At 40.5% G+C, this 22,444-nt stretch overlaps 2 protein-coding genes across 2 annotated transcripts; both read right to left on the bottom strand.

The window, feature by feature from the left end:
• Nucleotides 1-668: 668 nt before the first annotated feature.
• e2f5 (E2F transcription factor 5) lies at nucleotides 669-8,555 on the bottom strand. The gene is made up of 8 exons (XM_072363748.1): nucleotides 8,286-8,555; nucleotides 7,150-7,259; nucleotides 6,839-6,994; nucleotides 6,315-6,429; nucleotides 5,291-5,612; nucleotides 2,964-3,110; nucleotides 2,698-2,736; nucleotides 669-1,663 (listed from the first exon to the last, which is right to left on the bottom strand). Exons 1-8 carry the CDS (start codon nucleotides 8,412-8,414, stop codon nucleotides 1,587-1,589), a joined length of 1,095 nt encoding a protein of 364 aa, XP_072219849.1. The 5' UTR covers nucleotides 8,415-8,555; the 3' UTR covers nucleotides 669-1,586.
• A 735-nt stretch (nucleotides 8,556-9,290) lies between these two features.
• Nucleotides 9,291-22,220, bottom strand: lrrcc1 (leucine rich repeat and coiled-coil centrosomal protein 1). The gene is made up of 19 exons (XM_072364061.1): nucleotides 21,816-22,220; nucleotides 20,650-20,855; nucleotides 20,457-20,522; nucleotides 20,191-20,358; nucleotides 18,029-18,207; nucleotides 17,589-17,807; nucleotides 16,856-17,055; nucleotides 16,021-16,189; nucleotides 14,735-14,883; nucleotides 14,015-14,219; nucleotides 13,599-13,738; nucleotides 13,071-13,272; nucleotides 12,351-12,536; nucleotides 11,929-12,103; nucleotides 11,393-11,556; nucleotides 10,989-11,201; nucleotides 10,542-10,675; nucleotides 9,903-10,038; nucleotides 9,291-9,417 (listed from the first exon to the last, which is right to left on the bottom strand). Exons 1-19 carry the CDS (start codon nucleotides 21,857-21,859, stop codon nucleotides 9,301-9,303), a joined length of 3,072 nt encoding a protein of 1,023 aa, XP_072220162.1. The 5' UTR covers nucleotides 21,860-22,220; the 3' UTR covers nucleotides 9,291-9,300.
• Nucleotides 22,221-22,444: the final 224 nt, after the last annotated feature.

The following is a 22,444-nucleotide window of genomic DNA, read 5'->3' as shown; positions in this document are numbered from 1 at the left end:
ACGCCTCAGTTTCCCCCTGTGCTGACAGCGAGGACGGCACAAGCTGAAAACCCCTTCTGGTTCATTTTATGAGGCGATGATAACATATTTGCATTTTAATCACTACAGATTCACATCAGATTTCTGAGTAGTTTGTATCAACATGCTTATCTGACCTGGGAGGCAGAGTTGTGAAATATTCAGATATTTAGCATTGCACACGTAGTACAGTCTTAACAGACAAACACAGAACCACATAGTTCAAGTCATAAGACTGCTGCAATCCAGGATTTCTCCTTTAATCTCTCCGACATTACTTATACAAACAAATGCCATTAACTCTCCATGGATGTCCACACTTTTATCCCAGCTGATGCAGTTCAAGAGATTGTTTATAGAGTAGTTGTGCTCTGGTTTGCGTGCTCTCATGTGGAAAGCATTTGACTGAGTTTTACCATCTGCCACAGTAACAGAGGAAAACACTCCACTCAGCCAGAAGAGAAGACAAGTGTTCCTATCCGAGGTTTTGACTGCTGGATAGCGTGATGAACTCTGTACGGTTTAACAGCCGCCAAACAAACACGCTCCTCCTTCCTTTTTATTTATTTAAACGATGATTATTTGTCAGAAAAGGAAAGCTGAAGTCTAGATGAAATCCTTTTATTCAAAAACAAAAATATGTTCTTGTAATTGGAAAAATATATATAAATATACAAAATGCCATTCAGGTCTCCAAATATTACTCAGATCAGAGAATACAGTTATTTAAATACGATTAAGACAGTCAACTTAGCTTCAGTTTCAACAAACTAGAACCAATAATGCTTTTTTTTCCCCACCTTGAAATAAGCAAAAAAAGACAAAAAAAAAAAAAAAAAGAGTAGCTAATCAAAATATACAAAAGTACGATAAGAAAAAAAGATGAGGCCTACGATGGCAGTGTCAATAATTTAGGAAAGAACATTTTCTCTCACAAGAACAAGGTAACAAAAGGCAGCAAAAAAATTTAAAAATCAGTCATTAAACACTAAATGTTTATGAAATATAACTGAAATCAGTGTTTGTGACAGAAAGCTCACACAACCGTAGCTAACTCATCAATCCTGTGATGAAATAAGAATTATTAAAAAAAAAAGAAGCCAATACTGAGTCATTACAAGTTACTGTACAGATCAGCAAAAGCAGAACACTGCCGTAGTCCCAAAGGCAGATGGACTCAACAAAGAAACACAGTTGTGTTTAAGTTTTAGGTTTTCCAAAAAACAAAAAAAAAAAAACACTAAGATAAAGAGGCGCAGAGGGAGGCTGAAGGATCAGTCTGAGCTTACTTCTTCTGCCTGGAATCCTTCAGCTATTTACCCAGAAAACCATTGAAGCCGACATTATGACTCTCGGTCATGGAAATACCATGTGGTAAATGCATTCAGTGACTTTGATGTGTTGGCAAGAGACCAGTGGCGGTTGTATTTTTTTTTTCTTTTTTTTTTTTAAGGCAGCCATGGTGACAACATGGGGTAAATGTACCCCTGAAGGGCCTTTAAAGAGAGGCTTTTCTTTAAAGTACTGCTCAACAAGTTCTAAGCATGCTGCAGAGTCACTGTCAGTCATCAGTAATTAAGGATCTGCACGTCAAACAGGTCACACACTCCCTCATTGTCATCCAGATTGAAGCTGTAGTCTATACCTGTATGTGGAGAAAGGAATCTGTGAGAATACCGGAACAACATTTCTCTCATTAACACAGAATACACCGTACATTTTCAGCCATGGTGGCTCCATGAGAAGAGAACTTTAAGCCATTTCCACACATACAGTGCAGATAACGTGTGCACGTCACAGCTAATCTTCCAGAGCATTTACTGTGAGCGACAAGTGTCATTTCTTTGCGCTTTTTCTTTTACTCTTGCTCATTGTTGTCATAATATAATAATATGGTACTGATATAGACACAGTCAGTGTCTGTAAAGAAAACACGGACCGTTTTAAGGTGTAACTTTTCCATCATGACCTGCCTGCTCCAGACAGACACTCCTCCGCTGTGAAGTCTACGAGTAAACAGCAGTCGTGGAAAAAGTTGGGGCCAAATTCTTTCAACAGTTTCCTGAAAATCTGCTTATTGTGAGCGAAAGTGGCCAGAGGCACACACGAATACTCCCAACACAGCAAGAGAGGAGCGGAGAGTGAAATTGACCAGATGTGAAATGTTAATGTGCCATTTAAGATTAGATAAGCGTTCACCCGTCTAAAGTCCTCCTCTGACTGACGCTGGCCGCATTGTTCCAGGAAAACTACTACGTGACCGTAACAGGGCTTTCTGAAGCTGATTAAAATGTTTATGGATTCCTGCGACATCTAAGCCATTTCAAAGAATGAGATTAACTTAATGGAAAAACAAAAGCTTTCGTGCATTTTCTGTCGCTTATCAGAATCAGTTTGCTGGGGGCAACAGCATTAGGCAGAGATCTGTAGTCTTCCGGGTGGCGTTCCCAAGCCACCTGAAAGATATGATCTCTGCTGCAAGTCCCTGGTCTGTCCTGCAGCCTCCTCCTGGGACATGTCCAGAACACTTCAGAAGGCAACCAGATGCCCACACCATTTCAACTGGCTTCTTAAAATGGAGGACAGCAGCACACGCCTGTTTGTTCTGATGTTAAAATATAGTTGGGAATAAGTCTGAACACAGTTATCAAGTGAGTAATGCAGGTTTATGATGCTTACCATCAGCAGACATTAGCTCATCGATCAGGTCATCATCTCCTACGAGGGGAATTAAAAACAAAGTTATATTAAACAGTAAAGTGTTACTACAATATCAATGTAGAAGTCAGTAGTTTTCTACACTAAAAAAAACTTAGAGCTTAAGGCCTGAACAGAACCAGAACTGAAGTGTGAAGCAAACACACTGCCTCTTGAGCTTCACTGCTGGATACAATTACAGAATGAAATCTGTTCGGTCTCGCTGGATTCACATCACAGCATCTCACCCTCTCTGTCATCCTTCATGTGCTCTCCAGCAGCACCGAGTTTCAGCAGGCTGTTAACGTCCAGCACAGACTGGAACTCTGCACCTGTCAGATCCATGTGATGCTGCTCCAGCGCTGCTGCTGCTGCTGCTGACTGACTGTGACAACCTGTAGAGGTGAAACAGATTCAGCCATCTGTGACTAAAACAAGCAAGTTCACTTGGCTTAGCGCAAGTCTGACCAACAAGGTCAAGTTGTTATTGTTACCTGGGAGTATTTGTTAAAGAGGAAGAAAGAAAGAAAAAAAACATCTGATAAAGTCATCTTAGTCATCGTTTCCAATGCAGTTGTGTAACAGTAGGGGGAAAAAAAGCTCATTCAGAAAATGTCTTATGTTGCTATTGTGCAAATTCCTCATTTTCCTTTCTTCTTGAAACACAGGTCTAACTGAGTTTCACTTTGACACTGTCATGACTTGTCCTAATTTAAACTATAATCGGAATACAGAAGTTTTCTGGTAATAATACCGGAGACAGAAGATTATGTTCAATTTGTTCCCACGACAGGGTGTGAAAACAATCTAAAAAAAACTAAAAAAACAAACTAGTTGATGCGGGTTGTTTGCTGCGATGTAAGACTATTACAGACAAAACCTTGTGGTCTCAGTTGTTTTACCCAGATATATCATTTTTGCTTTCTTCCAAGAGTTGCTGTGAAAGGTATTTTTACACAAAGGAACAGTTAAAGCTGATGCAGAAAAGGGCAAAAAGAAGGAGAGAATTGTACCTTCCTTATTCCTTTAATAACGGATCGGTTTGGTGACATTACTTTTAACTACCGGTAAGTTGATATATTTGGTGGAAGACCTTTCCGCTCGTTTCAGTGGCATTTAATGCAGGAAGGCTAGAATACTCCAAGAATAAACATCCTGCAGGATTACAGCTGTGTGCTATGGTTGAACGAGCTTCTCTGTTTTAACAACACCAGTTGTTCCAGTTGCTGATAGTGATGCCAATTCAACCGACAGAGTGCTTTTACTTTAGTTTCAAGAGGATATTTTATCAAATAGCATGAAAGATACAAGCGTTTCATTCTTGTCCTGTTCCTGCACGTTAAGACACTCTGACATCTGATCTTTCCCAGTCATTTTTTTTTTAAGTTGTAACAGCAACGCTTCTTAAAAAAAAAAAATTAAATTTTTTTTTAGTGCCATCGCTTAATAGCTTAATGGTTGTTTTGGGAATTCGATGTTTTATTTTTGCACTCAAATTGTTAAGACGGTATTTTTCCTGTCAATACAAGGGGCGGGGGGGTAGTTCAGTTCTGCTGGCGGTTTAGTCTTGTGACATAATAAGTCACACTGAAGGAGTTGAGCTCACATCTTGCACAACAGAGCTGTGTCTGAAACCTGTTCAGTCCTCCACTACACCCAACATACCGGTAACTTGTTCCAGCTGATAAACTCACAGCCAAGACTCGGTAGATGCTTAAAGTAAGAAAATGCATTCATTACTACTGACAGCCAAACAAAGAAGCATCCTCTACTGATGGCAACTAAATGCTAAAATTCAAGTGAGGTCACTGAACAGATCTTAAGTTGTCAAACAACCATAACTGATAATAATGACTTTTTGGCAGCTTTTAATTCTGTTTTTGATGAACAATATGCTTTTTTGATGCCGCATCCTCGCATGAAAATATGGATATCTTGGATAAAATTACATTTTCAGTTCATGTCTTGATAGGGGAAGTCAATGTCTCTTTGATGCGATACGCTGGTCTGTCGTTGTAACCCAAGAAATTATTTTTTCTTTAAATGGTCACTCCTATACTTTAAGAATCTCCAGTCATGGGTGAAAACTACAGCACAGGGCAATTGGCTTAAATCAGAAATGATCCTGACATGAACAATCACAAGTTGTAAAAATAGTGATCTTGTCCATTTCCCTATCCATCCTTAAGCTGTGAATGGAGCATTACCTTCGTCTGTAGACTCCCACATAGAGGAGCAAAACAATAGCAAATTAGAGAAATTTAACAGCAGCAAAATGTGCTCTGAATTTAGATTAATCAACACTTCTGTAAAGTGTGTTCTTCAAGAGCTGAGAATTTGATCCCTGCATAGCCCTTCGTATTCATTATTTGAGCTATTCCATGTTAAGTTACCACTGCATGTGTAAAAATCTCTTTCTGCACAATAATATTAAATTCTGAAAGTGAAAGCAATCACTTGTCTAATCAATGTTTATTACAACTTCTGAGCATCAATAAAAACTGACCGCTGTGTTTTTCTAGAAGAGTTTCAAAAGCGTTACAGCCCCCGAATCGGTCAGCCCCCCAGTCCTCACCCATCTGAAAGTCACCAGGGGTGGATGATGGCGTCAGCATTTCATCGTGGTCTGGCAGCACCATCTGGTGGTCTGAGCAGACAGAGTCCTGGCTGCAGAAGGAAGAGGTGGTGTGGGAAGTAGAGAAAGCAGACATTGAGAGGGGGAACCTCTGCAGGCTGGCAGGGGTGCTGGGTGGAGTTGGCATCGGACAGATGTCGTTGGTGGGTGGCACAGGAAAAACCACAGGTAATCTGGAGCCTGAATCCCTGTTGAGGAGCATAACCTGGATGGGAGCGGAGTGGCTCCGTAGGTTCACCTGATACTTCTGACCACTCTTGCCCTTTGAAACAGCGGGTCAATAAGGTTAGTTGACCAAAGCAGCTTTAATGAACATGTTAATATACATACCAGATCACATGACTACATACATGTGAAAGGAGTTGCTTGTGGTGACAAACCAACTTTTCTTTTCTGGTCTAACAGCCCCAAGTTGCTTCACAGTCTTAACATTCAGCTGTTTTTAGCAAAAAAGATTAACTAAATCAAAGATCCCGCCTTCATGGCAGACAGATACGGCCATGTTGTTCGAGTTTAATCAACATTTGAGAGGCAGGGCGTGTACTAGATATGAATGTAATGGGGATACACATCACAACTCTTGATTCCAGCATTCTGTAAGAAAAAAAAACATCTGAAAGAACAAACTAAGGTCCTAAGGGCTCAGCTTGGCTCAATGGGAATGACTGAAAATGAGTAACAGTGGTATATTGATGGGACCCTCTAGCTTCCATTCAGTGCAATCTTCAGTGCAATGAAAAAGGCTAATATGTCGGTGTCATGTTCACAGCTCATTTTCACTAGCCCTGGATAGACCAAACATCAGTTAGAGCAACCATTTACACAGTTGGGTTTAGGAATTCAACCTAAAGCTCAAAACCAGAAACTGGTATAAACACAGTAAAAGCTTGGCTTCCTGGTAAATGTTGCCATCAGAGCAGAGCAAATGAAAATTGTGCATATCCAAATCGGTGAAGCAAACTACCATTTCAGGAAGCGGCACCTCCAGCTGGGTTCCTGCAGGAGCCACAACAGCTAAAAGAGTGTCTCCGCTGAAAGCGCTGCAGATGTCTTCATGCGTCACAAATTTATAGGTGGAGAATCGTTAAGGAAACAGGATCAACGTCTGAAGCAAAAATCGATACAAATAACTGGAAAAACGAGGCTGTGAACATTGTGCATGTCAGGATTAGCCTAGCTGCTATTTCACTAAATGACAATGGAGATTATAATCATAGATTTTTCTTTGTTCAATAAGCAAAGGATCAAACTAGATTTTTTGTTTTTCTTCAGAGATGAGTAAAATGGCTTTGGAAGAACTAGAATTAAAAAAATAAATCTTTTTTATGTCAACTTCAAATGCAAAACCAAAGTGGGAAGGACTGTGTGAAATGAAATGTTAAAACCAGAAAGAAATGTGACGTCTACCTGAAATCAGACAACATAAAAGCTCAAAAGAAAATGACCCTTGACTAAATACTCAGCAAATCAACTAAAGGATATGCGCCGGTGACAGGGTCGTGGTTGATGCGTTTGATGTTGTCCTCAAGCCAGGCCTTCTGGTTATCCAGCTCTTTCTCTTGGGCTTCGAGCTCAGAGATTTGGGCCTTTAACACTCTAACCTGCTCCAGCATCTCCTGAGTTTGGTTGCTTGTGTTCTGTCCCCTGAACATGAGCAGGAAGAATGATCAGACAACGCAATACCACCAGTATGGTCAAGATTTGGATGATGTGACTTAATCTGCACATTTATAAACTTGTCAAAAATGACTATTTAAAGAATTTAAAAACAAAACAAAAATAAACATTTCTTTTCAAACCTCCACTGGATTATATTCTTGTTTTTCTTCTCGATCAGCCCCACACCTTCCAGGACATTTGTGATGTCATAAATCCTCCTCTTTTGCTTCACTGCCAAGCTGTCTGCAGCCTGTTAATTCAGGATGGACATCTCTGTAAAGTGTCTAACTGAGCAGCAGTTCAGGTTAATCCACGTAGACAAGATACAGACACTTTAAGAGCCACTACCAGGAAGTCACTGTGTCAAAGTCTGCATCAAATGACAATTAAAAACTCAAGCAATGCCAAGAACTAAGGATCTGGCCAAACAAGCTGCACAAACAGCAAATCATACTTCTTGGCAGTGGACAACACTTATACAATGACATAGGAGGAGGGAGGAGGGAAAGAGTCTGAGGAACCGGCTGTTTAAACATTACCCAGCTTTGGCGGGGAAGAAGAGAGGGAAAACTCTTTATTGTTAATGGAGAAAAAAAAAGGGTAAATGCAAAGAAAACTATCATATGACTGTGAAGTCTCATTCATGGACTGTTTATGCCTCACAGATTAGAGGGAGTTATTGGTTTACAGGCAGGGGTCTGGATACCCCAGGTGTGGCATCTTAAAGCTGTTGGGTCAAATTTCTGTTGACAGATGAAAAAAAAGGCAGCTTAATGTAAGCTTTATATTTTGTACATTACGGAATAGATTCATCTCACTCATAACGTGTTAACAGATAAAAGTAAAATACATTACTCCAAGTGGTCCTGGTCATAGCCACTGATATGCAACTGGTGATATTAGATCATAAAAACATAAATAAATAAATGTTTGAAATGTGTCACTGGGGTATTAAAAAGGCTGGGAAGAAAGTACTGTTTCTCAAAGTTATTTTGTTGTTCTAATCTTGCTTAAATAGGTTTAACACTATTATAGTTGTTGTTATTTGTTTGCTTGTTTTTTTACTTCTAAACGCTACTAGACCAACAAACGAAGAAGCCGGGGTAATGGCGGCTTGCTAGTCCACCTGTTAAATACGTCTGTGCACCTGACTGGCGACATTTGTGACTAAAAACCCTTTGTTAACATGTGCAGTGAGGATGGTGGGACTTCACGTTAACATTACTCTCATAATAACAAACAGCAGGACTGAGCCCATCCCCTCCGTTTCACTGACCACTTTCAAATCAAGGACGCCATCCTTAGCTTCTTGTAGCAGACTGACGAACTTCATGGTGAGGAGCCCCAAACTTTTTTCATGTCGACTCGGTGTCGAGCGTACAGTCTCCGTTCTCTCGAACTCCATCTTCGTTCTACCACTGAAGCGATCACTTTTCACTTATTTCTAACTCAACTGCGTGCTCTTCACAATGAACAACGACCATTTCTCTTCGGTAACAGATAACGTTTCTGTTATCTCAACAGGGCTGTGGTAGTACCTGTGGTCTTTTTAAATGAACGGACGTTACGTTAGGTTACAGTTGCCTAGGCAACCCATGTCCCGCTCGTGCAGACATCTCGCTCCCTCCCCCTAACTGTCCCTTCCAAAGAAACGAAACCCCGCCTATTTAGAGTTTGACTGACCAATCAGTTATAGCCAAGATCACAAACAAAAGTTAAATAAAGTCATGCCAGATAAAAAGGTAACATGTGAAAAAGGAAATTTGGTCCAACATTGAAATTAAATTAAAACTTACCGTCATGAAAATCGTATATCTTTACTCTCTTAAATAATAATTATGAGACAGTATCTTGTTCTTGATTTTTTTAATCCTATATGCAACACTCTTTCTATGACATTGTGAAGAAAACAGATTAAACGCTAAATTCAAATCAATTTATCAGATTTTACTGTAAGCCATTTTGCCGCTAGTGTTGTATCCAAAATGTAAGGCAGATCCCGACTTATATTAGATGCTCACAAGATTATTGTGAGATCCCAAACAGAACAGATATTTTACTTCATATCTTTAACTTCTGTTCACTGGACTGAGAGTTCACTCTGCATATTTAGTCTCTTTATAAGTTAAAGAACAACAAATGGTTTCCTCTTATCCAACCCTGTGTATTTCAGTTTATGAACAAAAAAACATATCTATTCATCAGATGATTTATTGACAAAAAATCAGACTAAAATTGATTGAAAAATGTATACAAAAAAATACTTTAATATATTGACAGTTCTACATATTTCATGTGTTAAAGTCTTTCAGGACGCTCGTGAGACGTTTCATTTTCTCCTCCATGATTCTTCTGTTAGCTTCAGTCTCCTCCAGCAGCTGACGCATCTCCTCCTCCACGTCAAATACCTGATGAAGAAGCACATAGAACAACTTCATCAAAGTGCTCCAAGCAGGAGTTTCACTCTCGCAAACTCGTTGAATTCAATGGCTTTGAAAAACTGTTAATGTCTATTTCAGTGAAACGCATCAAAATCAAAGCACAGTTAGATGGTGACGCTTTGATTAAAAAGATAAAACGTTTTGCTTTTGCTCCTTCCATTTATCCATTTACCAAATCTTTATTTTCATGTTCTGTTGAATGAAAATGATAAGCTGAGACAAGGTCAGCCCCTGAGTGAAGTATTCTTCCTGTCATTCATAATAAATCCCACAGAGGAGAAAGCAACATAAGCTTTGCATGAAATATTTGCACAGTCATCTCTTTTTCAGCACAATCACCAGTAAACACTTTCAGGACTCCGACTTCATCAAACGTTGCTTGCTTGTGAACATATTTCTCATATTTGAGCACAGAGCAAAACCAATTTCCGTGAAACATCTTTACAATTTACCTTCTGGTTGGCTTGTTCTATCTTTTTTTGCTTTTCATTGTCCAGCCTTAGCAGGTCAGCCTGATGTGCAGCCTGGAGAGACTCCAGTTGTTGACGAAAAGCATCGTCCACACAGTGCAACTTCTCCACTGCAGCTCTGCACGAGTGACAAACAGAAGCAAAGTGTGTTATAAGGGGTGCAACACTTCAGATGCTGCACAAACTGTCTATATGTACGCACTTTTCAGGCCGTGTGGACACATAGATATAAACAAGGTCCGAACCCCTGCAGTGTTTTATTTGGAATATCCCAAGACACCCTAATTAAACTCTGAATAAAAATGATTACGAGGTGAACCTCAAACATTTTTTGTGACATAATTTGACCATTTGAGCAGAGCTTATTTAATTAATAAGTCCAAAATCATTTTAAATATTCAGGAAGGAAAGTCATGTTAAGGCTAAGGAGGAAAAGCTTGATTTAGAAAACAATACTGCTCTACTGAATTATTTAGTTAAGTTGCATCTATATTTGATTGGTATTTTACTAAATCGATAGTTGTAGGAGTTTGACAGCACTATGGGATAAGAAACAAAAAGACATGGAGTTATATTAAAAGCAAAGACCCAGAAGACAGGATGTGGCATCGCTGATATTACTTGTGTGCCTGTGTGGCTTTATCTCTTTCTTCCAGCAGCAGGCGCTCCTTGGAATCAAAATTCTCCTTCATACGCTTCACCTGGCTCTCCAGACGAGTGAGCAGCTCTGCCTTCTCCTGCCACCTCTCACTTGACTCACTAACAGAGGACACACAGCAGCAGCAGAAAACAACATGGTTTCAGAAACAGCTGACAACGTGAATACAACCCGTTTAAGCAATGAAACGGGTACAGAAATTAAAATTGCTTCATTTATTAACATGTCCCTCTGCAGCTGCGATGGCCACAAAGAGAGTTTTGGTCAGGTGTGGCTCAAAAACATAACATTTTCAAAAGATTTTGGCATTTTCAGTTAACTTCTTTTTAAATCCAATGACACACATAACTTTTTGTCCCAGTTTCTCTGGCATATTATTAGACACACATACCACATTTGCGACTGATCACTTGCCTGTAAGCTCCTCTGACCTCCTCAAGCTCTGCCTCCTTGTCTTCTAGCTGCTGTTTCAGCTGTTCCTTGCGTAGGCTGAGATGTTCCAGCCGCTCCTTCGTCGCAGCTTGCTGGGCTGTTTCCTCCTCCAGCTGCTGCTGGAACTTCTTCTGGGCCTGGGCAGCCTCGACCCTCAGCTTACGGATTTGGTCGTCACGCTCCTGCAAAGACTGAACAGCAGGAAGGTGGTGGATGAGCACGGACTGTCTCCCTGTTTCCCTGCAGAGTTAAGTTGAGCTGCGGTCATAGCTCAGTGGTGGACCCAGTGGTGAGTTAAGGCGTTACAGAAGGAGTTACAGATCAAATAGCCGAGGGCTCAAGCATCATCAATATAGAAAAAAAAAAACAGGTACCAAAATACCTCTTTGAGTTTGCGAATGGTCTCTGTCTGGTCATCCATGATTTTGGCTTTGATTTTCAGGGCATCGAGGTCCCTCTCATTCTGTTTCCTCTGAGTCTCCAGCTCAGCAGTCAGCACCTCTATCCTGGCCTCCAGACGTCCACGATCCTGAGCCAATGATGCCCCTAACAAAAGACAAAAAAAAAAAAAAAAGAAGTATGTTACCGTATAAAAATATATGTTATGATAGTTCATAGTTACACTTTGAAAAAGTGCCTAAAAATAAATGAGCTGGCAGAGTAAGAGTGTGTGTTTGACAATTAACCACTAGATGGCAGGAGTTTCTGGACCCAAATTAAATAAAACATCAGCTCAAACTGTCACATTAATCAAATCTCCTTCATATTGGTTCCATTGTAAAATCTCACATATTTTACAAGCCAAAGCAATACAGACAAGGCTGTCAATAAGCAACTGAAATTCATTCATTCAGAGTGTCCCCTCACTATCCTGCTGACTCAAAGTGCATGAGAAGTGTCCTCCTGGATCCCTCCCACCTTGCTGAGCGAGCTCCTGACCCCAGATCCTCCTCTCAGCCCTCAGGCCGTCAATCACAGATTCTTGAGCTGTGAGTTGAGAGAACAGCCGTGCCTTTTCTTTCTTGTGCATCTCGAGCTGCAGGTCGAGACAACGGTTCTGTTCCACCTCTGCCTCCAAAGAATGCAGACGGCTCTGGCAAAGGGACAGACGCAGGCTGTATTAATTATCAACAGCCACCTGTCTAGCATGGCAGATGGATGGTATTTGCATGATTCAGTATTCATGATTTTGGAAAGTACTCACTCTCCCACATGCTCGGGGTGAACAAGTTTTGGAAAGGCAATAGCAGACGATACCCTGCTTGTCTCACAAGTAATATTTCAAACCTGATCAGGTTACTATTTTGTCAAAAACACATTGTTGCTTTAGTACTTCACACCTTGAGATCTGTGACAGCATCTTTTTTGGCTTTGATGAGCTCTGAGATGCGACTCTTCTGTTCTTTCACCATCGCTGTGAGCTCCTGCACCAGAGAGCCTGATTTCTTCTCCCTCTGCTGGGACTGAGCGAGGGTCTCCTTGAGCTCCATCAGCTCTGCAGTCATGTGATCACACGCCTCCTTCACCTACACACACACACACACACAAAAAAAAAAAAGAAAGGTTTGGAAATGAGTGTAAGAGAGAAAGCAAAGAGTTAAACAGAGACTTGAAGAAAAATCATCATCAATGTCAACATTTGTCCCCTGTAAGATGTTTTATGAGTCATGGATTTACACAAAGTCGTTCTTTTCTTGAAGGTGAGGAGAAAACTGCAAGTGGTGGCAATCAAGAACAAGATGACATTTTGTTCAAATGCTGAATGAAAGCATGAACTCAGTCAAATACAATCCTTTGGAAAAGCTTTCCTCCTGTGGTAATCACAGACAACTTGTCCTGAACCAAATGATTCAAATTTAATCTCAGCTGTCATCATCAGGCTGAAAAGGAATCCGTCAAATCTTTTCAAATTGAGGTCAATTCTAGTTCAACCATTTCACTTTTTGCTGCACAGAGTAATCACTTATCAGCCGGCCAGCACAGAGAAAATAGTTGAAAAGTCAAGACAATCTTACAGCGATTACAGGCCATCAGGATGGCGGGTTTTCGTCTTTGCAAACCTCAGAGAAGCGAGCAGCCTCAATGGTTAATGCCATGCGGAACTCATCCTCTAGAGCGGCGTACTGTTTTCTGCCTTCTGACAGTTTCTCCTGTAGCTCTGCCTCCCTCTGGCTATGTCTCTGCTCCACTGATGCTACCTCCTTTGCCACTGCCTCACGGAAATCTGCCCCACCAGGTTGTAACCGCAACTCCAGCTGTTTTCTGTGAGAGGAAGGCAATCCCATGATGACGAAACATTGACCCGTATACAGAGCTACCGCATATTTAACAGAAGAATAATGACTTGCGTGTTGCGATTGATTAGGAGAACATAACAGAACCTTAAACGCCTCTGTAGAGAAATGCTTTGCACAGAAACTAGCCAGTATAGTAGGCATACAATAACATTTTTAAGTTTTCAAGAGGAGGGGATCTTTCATATTTCAGAAATAACCCAAACTCTTCTAACTTTACCAGACTTTTATATTTGCCTGATTGCTTAGATCTCCGGTTCCAACAGCACTCTATGAGACTTTTCAGGTGTGTACCTGTGCTCTTGTTCCCTGGACGCTAGCAGTTCATGCAGCTGCTGCAGTTTGTCTTTGCACTGGCGTGCCGAGGCTCTCTGGATGTCGAGCTCTCTCCTAAGAGCTGCTGCCTTGTTCTCCAGCTCCTGGTACCGCTTCATCTGAAAAAGGTTTACATATGTTTTGTTGCAACCTGTAAAAGCTGAATGATTCTCTCCATTTTAACCTCTGAGCACATTAACTCTGTGGGTGTAATCAAATATTAAAGCCATTAATGGACTCCAGTGGCAGGTAACTGGTTGTAACAGAAGTATTCTGTCAGGTCTATATCTAAAATGACCACCATCTGCATGTGAAGAACTCATCAATATCACCTGACTGAATATAGTGTCTGTCAAACTTGATGCATTTCCATGGAAACAAACCAGCATCTGTACCTCTTCCGCCTGCTGGCGAGCCCTGAGTGCATCCCCATGAGAGATGCTTTCCTCCAGTCTACGCAGGGCAGTTTTTTGTTGCTCTTCACCGCTGCGGGTCTGTTCCAGCTGCTGGGTTAGGGACCGACACCTCTCCTCCAGCTCCTCAACACGAGCCTGCACCTCACAGCGCCCTGATCGCTCTTTCAGCAGCAACTCTTTCAGTCTAAATGGGAAGAAAAATATGTCGAGTGTGCAAGAGCAGCAGGAATCACACAATGAATTTATACTTATGCAGTCACCAGTAAAACTGAACAACTCCAGCAAAGATGGCATTTTCAAAATCTGGAACGGAAATGAGAATGTAAACCGCTGTCAGGTGGCAAGAGAGAAAAAACCCCCGAACCGCAGCATCACCTCGTTCACAGTAGGCCCCTTCTTAAAAGTGCCTTGATGAGTCACCTCTCCGTAATTTTGTCTCTTGATGAGCACGGACCTCAACAGTACCATCTGTGTTTTCCATAGTTAAAAGGTGACAGCTGAGATTGATTTGTGCAATACTGCTGACACCTGCATGTCAGCGGGCCTCTAATTACTCCATAATGCAGATTTATCTAAGGAGGGATGTATAAACAAACACAGCACGCAAGACCAGTGACACCTGGTACTCTGAAAGGAAAGGCTTTAGTTCATTTGGAAGCCTGTGTGAGTGGCGCACAGCCATCTGTGCTTCACTCTTACCTGTCTGTGGTGTGCAGAGCCAGGCTCTGAAGGTCTTTTTCCTCACTGACTCTTGTCTGAAGACCCTTCAGCTCCTCCGTCAGCTTTCGCGCTGCTTGTTCTGCCTTCCAGCGTCTCTCCCTTTCCTGATCACGCTCTTCCACGATTGTCTGAGCAAACATCAAAACTCATGAATACACACCGAGTAAAGGAAGCCAAGATAAAGTCTCAGCTTATGTCACTTGGGCCTGCTTCCCAGCAGGACTGTGGCATGTTAATAAAGTGATGATTTTCATTTTGGCTCCAGTGTTAACGGATTGCAACCGCGAGGCTGGTGGTGTGGATAGCGACAGCAAAAGCAATCTATACGCCACATTAACAGTGTCAGCTGGCTTTAGGGCTCATTAGCTGCTATGGAGAATGGGAAAGTTAGTCATAGTGCATGCTGGGAAAGGAGTGCCATTTTTTAAAAACGCTCTCCCGTTACTTTTGTTATCTGGTTAAAAGAAAAAAAAAATCTGGTCTCTACCAGAGAAGACATGAAGACGTGAATTTTACAGAAATTAATCTCAATGTCGCTGCAAAGTAATTACATTACAGATCCATATGTTGAACTGGATCACCTACCCCGATGAACCACCTACACTCACACTCCTACACACTGACAAAGTGTGTAGGAGCCACTTTATGGACAAAGTGGATGCAATTTCAATTACTTTAAACAAAAAAAAAATAGGAAGCTTATAAACAGTTGTTGCAGTGGGTGCAACATCTGCAGGTCAGTTTGTTACAAAATCTGATGCAGATGAAAAGCTTTTTGACACATATTTATCAAAGTAAATCAATTGGAAGAAAAAAATGTAATGCTTCAAGCTGTGTGTTCATTTTTTTGTGTTTTTTTTTAATAGAAAGTTTGCTGAAATCAATGAGAAACTCGTTCTTGTACAGATGTGTTAAACATTTGGTTATGTGAAACAGAAATGAGGTGCGATTCTTACAGTGTGTGCATATTAGCAACCAGGGTCCCGGCATACAAAAGACAGCCTAACTGTAAACCAACTCATGTGATTCCTCAACCAAAGAGTGTGCTGCCAAATAGATGGGGACTTTTTTTTCCGTTTATTTTTTATGTATTTTCTTAAGGCTGTAATTTCCGTCATCTTTGTTTTGTGATTGTGGGAAGTAGTTTCTAACATTCATTTCCTAGATATCCTTCCCCCTTTCTGTGTGGGTACAAAACTTTTTTGTATTCGTTTCACTCAATAAAAAAAATGAAAGTGGCCATTCAGCCTGCAGGTGAGCTGTACCCTGTAGGTTTCCTCCTCTTGGATGGACTTCACCTCGCCTGTGGTCTTAGCTGTTCTCAAAGGTCCTTTCTTCGTTTTCCCTGTTGCCTGTACAGCCCCTGCGCCACCGATCTTCCTCCTGAGCCCCACAGCAGACTTTGTAGTCCTCAGGTTATGATTCTCCTGATCGCTGCAAAAAATAAATAAATAAAAGGTATTAAACTAGGTCTAAACGTGATTCTGAACTGAAGCGCTCTCATGCGAATGTCTGGCTAAGTGAAAGTCGAACCAGAAGACTCATTCACTTTTACAGGTAAGCAAACTTTGAACAACTTTGAATTGAATTTGGAGCGCATCTTGCTTTTGGCAGGGCAGCTGTGAACTTGCTAAAGTTAAATCACCCAATCTTAAGCATATGTTATCAGCGGCTGATAAAGGAAATCAAGGGGGTAAGGTGACAGTAATTTCTAACAAAGAGCATCAGATAGAGAAGAAAATTCATCATCCCTTTCAGCTGAGATATAAAAGGATTTCCTCCATCATCAAGATACCTGATGATATTAAGTTGATATATGATGAACAAAATGAGAATACCCTCTGCTACTCATTGTATTGGATTCTATGGATGCAAATTGTGTCAGTAACTACATAATAAACGCAGCAAACTTTGGCAAGTTTGAGATTATCAGTAAAGTTTCTCTCCATGACTTTGTTAGAGTCCACAAGTGCGTTGAAAGTCTTCACACAATCAAGTTTCAGAACATAAACCCAGAGAACAAATGCAAACACAATGGCAAAGATCATTTTCACACTAAGACAAACCAATAACTGAGACGCTGCTTCTGTGCAGACTCACCTGTCTGATCTAGTGCTTTTGCTCTCCTGAGATGCTGTGCTCGATGCAACGATGTTGTGACGTTTGGGAAGCCTCGTGCACCTCCTGTTTTCCTTCCCGCTGTCACACTCGCTTTCCGACGTGCGGTCTGTGTCCCTCTTTGCTTTATGTAACTTCATCTCAGAATGCATGGAGACTCTTGACTTTTCACCAGCAGGGACCTGAGTGATGTTGCAAAAATGTTTACAGTGTGTGAGAGAAAACAACGTGAACACGATGCAAAACACACAGGCACAAAAAGTGGAATGAAGGGGCCACTCAATAACTGGTGCGCTAAAAACTTTCATCGAAATTCATTTACCAGTGTTTTCCCTACAGCTTTCCCTAGGTCTGGTTGGCTGCCATGGAGGTTGTTCCAAGCAGCTTGGGATAACTTGCCACATCTCTTCTGTGGACTTTGGCTGTCTGATAATCTCAGGCTGACAAAAGGATTTTGAGATCAGAGCTGGTCTTTTTTTATTTGAAACTGATCTGATACCCAGATGGCAATATGCAATGGAATCAAATGTAAAACATCTATATGTAAAAAGTCCCAGGACTGCATTTAACAAATGGCTTGGACACTGCCTTAGTGGGAGAAGTCAGTCACTGGCTATATGCTGCATACTGCATACAGCATGTGAAGCATAATCAGTAAACACAAATTTACACAAATACTTCTTAATGAGTGACTTTCAGCAGCGTAAATATGCACCTGCTGGATGAGCTGGGACACCTGGTGCTCCAGTTTCCTGATGCGCTCTTCATTAATGGGGTCTGTTGGATCAGCCTCAGCAGCACCAACAGGCTGGGAGCTTTGGCTGGCTGGTTGTGTGGCTGGCTGTGCAGCTGGATCTGTGACGGCTTCAGAGGCAATCTGCTGACGAAACTGGGTGAGCACCCGGTCAATGCGGGGTGTAGTGACACCTTTAACCTGCAATGAAAATTTTCATTAGATATTTTTTTTAGAAGTTAAGCTTCTAAGTTTGTTTAAGGCAGCAATAAAGAAACAAAGTTTCGTGGACTTTCTGGTACAAAGTGCCCGTACAAAGTTTTCCTTGTTATGATTTAAGAAAAACAAATTACTGGAATATGGTCAGTATTATTAACAGATGATATAAAAATTGAAGATCAAATAAGTGATGATTGAATGGCATCAAAATCTACCGCGTCATTGTGGCTTGTGTCAGAGGACAGCAGGAAGTCAACATAGTCCTCCAGGCCGGGAATGTCACAGAAACTGCTTAGACCAGGGGATGCTGGATGCCTCAGGCGGTCCAAGCCATCCAAAACAGAGATCTGTGGCAGTGATTCCATAACGATCTCCCAGTAACCTGCAGTAGACAAAAAAAAAAAACTTTCCTTAGATGCACTACAGATGTACATTATGTAATGGGACCTGAAAGCAGCTTATGCAAGTTTATATGCATAAAAAGACAGCAAGTGTTTGAGAGTATGTAATTCTTGTCTTTATGTGGATGAAAAGAGACGCTTTCATCGACTGCTGCTGTGAATGCACAAAAAGAAATACATAATGAGTGTACAGCAAACCGGAAAGGATTTTTACATCATTACAGCTGTTAATATAACAAATAACAAAGATGTATGACCATAAGATTAACACAAAGACAAAACAGATCAAAGTTAGTGATGTTAGAAGCTGCCAACCGGAATATGAACGGGGCTGTCATTATACAGGGAGAAAGAGGTAGGCTTAGGACTACTCAAAACTGGAGAAGAAAGACTCTTTAGTTCGTAGCTGATAATACTGATGGCTATTAGAACACTTTGATTCAAATATTGAGGGATGACATGGATAAAATCCTTTTTCAGTTGTAGATTATTCATAACTTTTTTTCAGTAAGTGGACAAATGCCAGAGAATTGTTTGCTTTTGGCTAAAGCAGCAAACTAAATGTGAATCAACATATTTCCCTACAGTTATAATCCCTCTTATGGCCTTTTTTTATGGCTTATAGCTTTACAAGCTTAGTTGAGCAGAAAATTAATCTGCAACTGTTTTGATAATATAATTCTAACAAGAGCGTTAAACACTTGCTGTTAACAGCCTGTTAAGAGTTTATTCCTCACACACACAATGGTTCACTAAACTGTTGGTCAGACAGAACAACCTATTTAGATAGTTGTATATCTCTGAATACAAAAAGGAATACAACTGATTAACTAAAACGGAGATAATTGTTGAGAACATTTACCAGGAACACTGAGAGGACAGAGCAAAATGTGTACATCAGTGTACATACAGTACATTCCACCCTAAACCTGGACTCCTGCCTCTAGTCCCATCCAGAAGGTGTTACAGGAACCTCCTGCAGGCTCAGGAAGAACTTCCTATCTGAGGCTGTGACCCTTTACACCACAGTGCTAAATGTCACTGAACTCATCTCTCACTGTATCAGTACTTTTGCTTTAATCGTTTTTCCAAGGATCTGTTGTAAACATATCAGAGACAAACAGTCCAGAAATACCTCAAGTGTTCTTTTTCCAGTCCCTGGACTGTTTATGGCTATTCAGCACGTATTGTAAATACAATATGTTACAATATTTGCTCTCCGCTGTCAATACCATTATACATAATCATTATATATCACCACCTGTGCTGCAAGTAATACTATTCTTCACACTTAATAGATGTTAACTCCATTTCATTGTCACTGTGCTTTTACTCTGATTCATGCAGGGAAACTGAAGGAACAACGCACAGATAAACACTATGACTACATCTACAATACTTGGGTTCAGAGGAAATCGGCACCAGTCCTCAGTGACGGTTTAAAATGCGTTTATTACCCCTCAACTTCATCATGTTTTCTGTGTACTTTTTTCTTCCACGATAGTTCAAACACATTTGTATGTCTGGTACAGCACTATTTATAGGCTTGACAACGGTCAGAACACTGTACTCCTAAACAGAAAAGGATAGCGCTACATTTGACAAATACTGATGAATTTGGGTAAGATGCATCATGCAGCTGCACCGTTGGTGGTTCTGCCTACATTTTCTGTTCTTTTGTCACTATCAGATTAGGGAAAAAATATCAAAACGTTGTCTGAGAGGCTGGACTGTTAGAAACACTTGAGCACCCACTGATGCTAAGGCAGCTCTCCTTTTTTAAGACTTCTGTATACAAAGTCAGGCTGGTTTGAATGAGCATGCTGAATGTATAAAAAAAATGTATTACATCAGTGTGTTTATAAGCTTTGGTTTAGTTACCATTCCTGTTCTTAATATAAGATGATTTATAGCATATCTGATTATGTAATGATAAACATCAAAGGTAGAGTTTCATCTCCTACCAGGTGAACCACACACAGGGTTGTCTCCTCCATCCTGGCTTAAAGTGACATCTCGTAAACCTTGCAATCCCAGCAGGCACTGCAGGAGATGATCGATGCTGTCTAAGTGGTTGCCATGGAGACTGAGGTGCTTCAGCTTATACTCTGTGCCATGGAGATACAGCAGGCCTAATGAGGAAATGAGTAATAAAGATCACTGAAGAGTTAGCAACTTAGACTTCTCATTTGGTGCAGAAAAAATACAACTCAGGAAATGTGGGACTTACCAGTGAGGTTATTTATCTGATTGTAAGACAGGTTTAATTTTGTTAGGTTCACAAGGCCATTCAGTCCTGGTGTAAAGGAGGAGGACATTTAGAACTGGGGGATTTCATAGTTCACAGCACAGTGACGGTAAACACTAGATGCAGTGATAAAGAATTCAAACTTGAAGAATTTGCGCAGAGTGGAAAGACTTACCTTCTACCTTGGCAATTAAGTTGCTGGACAAATTCAAAGTCCTTAGGGAGGTGAGGGAACTCAGACCCTCAATCTTAGAAATGCGATTGGAGGAAAGGTCTAAGTGCCGCAGGTGCCAAGCTGAAGTTAAACCCTCAATCCTCGGGATGCAATTGCAGTGCAGATTAAGAGATGTGACAGTAGGAGTCAAGGGAACATCTAGTAAACTATACAGAAAGCAGCAAGGTCAAGCTCAGAGCAGACGGTAAAACCATGTGTACAAACACAAGCTCTGCAAAAAAAAATAATTAAATGTGCACATGTTCATGATCACTTTACTATTGATAACTTTCAACATTTTCTATAACTAACCAGCTGTTAAGCTAATGAAATGTCTTGATAAATGTAATTAAAGTCCATTAACAGCTTTGAACCACCAACAAATATCCAGAGGAACTTCAACAGAGTGGAATGCTGTGAAACTACTAAAAGTGCTGCATTTTTGGTTATTCAAATATAATGGAACCCCCATGAAATTATGAATCAATGAGCAAAATTACTGGTAATTAATTCCCTGACTGAATAATTATTACCACAACAAAAGTTCGATGGTGACATAAATTGTGGGATAACTTCAATCAAACCGATTTTTTTAACTAAATATTTTTGGCTTTGGACTGTCAGTACATTGTCAAATGTAGTTCCGACATACATATACTGACGTACTCCAATTTTAACCTCCTTTAGATTCCCCATCTTTTCATTTAATAAGCTTTGAAATACAAGATTTGACATTAAATGCATGTACGGTACATATCGTGCTTTACTGTTGACTTAAGAATACTAAACTTCATAATAACATATCACTGTTGCAAAAGAAGTTCACCATCTACATTAAAATGCTACAGATTCATTATTTAAGACACCAATACTTATCAGTATTAGTAGATCAACAATTAACTATGATACTTTAATCAACTTTTTCCAATAAAAATATCCATTCTGCCTTTACTTAACACGGGACTTGTGTTTGCAAAGATATTGTGTTAGTTTTGAATTAGTGGAGGTAAAAACATTGGAGTTAAATTAGAGAATAAGGGGCCTTCGTTTTGCACAACTCAAGAATGACCTTTTTCTTTGCAGCAAAAGTCGAACAAAGTGAAAGAAGGGCTGTGGTCAGACGTTACCTTGATAAATTCCTGTCAATAAGGCTGAGCTCCTTTTCCCCCATAACGATGATTTGTGCTGTCTGTCAAACCGTTATACACCAAGTCTGCTAACCAGAGTAACAAACCACCGCTGTTACATTACAATAAACGTTCAAAGACATTACTGTAATCAGCGAAGACATCCCAAAGTTTTTGTCCCTGTTGCTTAGCAGCCTAGCCAAAGTTTAGCTACCATCGGTCTAGCTCAAAGGAGGCTAAATCATCACGTGCCGTTCATTGAAAGCAGTTATAACAGCTGGAACAGCTACTTGATCGTTAACATTTCGTTTTTAAACTGACAAACTAATATGTAAAGAGTTAACAAGAGCATTAGCTATAGTTGATCATTTACAAAGAATTAAACTCGCCGCTACTGGGGTTACACTTCCTGTTTACATGACGTTGTTAACGGTCACATCCGGGAAAGTTTAAATTGCTCCGCCCACTGACAACAATGAAAACAATCAAACAGAACTAAACAAAGATATATATATATCACTAATATAGGCTGTAATGTCTAAACAATTTACTCTCAAGAGAAAACTAATATTAACTACTTTCCATTTGTATTTGTTTTGGACCCCTCCAGGGTCAGAGATAAATGGTGG

This window comes from Leuresthes tenuis, unplaced genomic scaffold, assembly GCF_036924035.1.
Source record: "Leuresthes tenuis unplaced genomic scaffold, fLeuTen1.0.hap1 SCAF_14, whole genome shotgun sequence".
Classification (NCBI taxonomy): Eukaryota; Metazoa; Chordata; class Actinopteri; order Atheriniformes; family Atherinopsidae; genus Leuresthes; species Leuresthes tenuis.
This window is presented reverse-complemented; position numbering and strand designations above follow the sequence as displayed.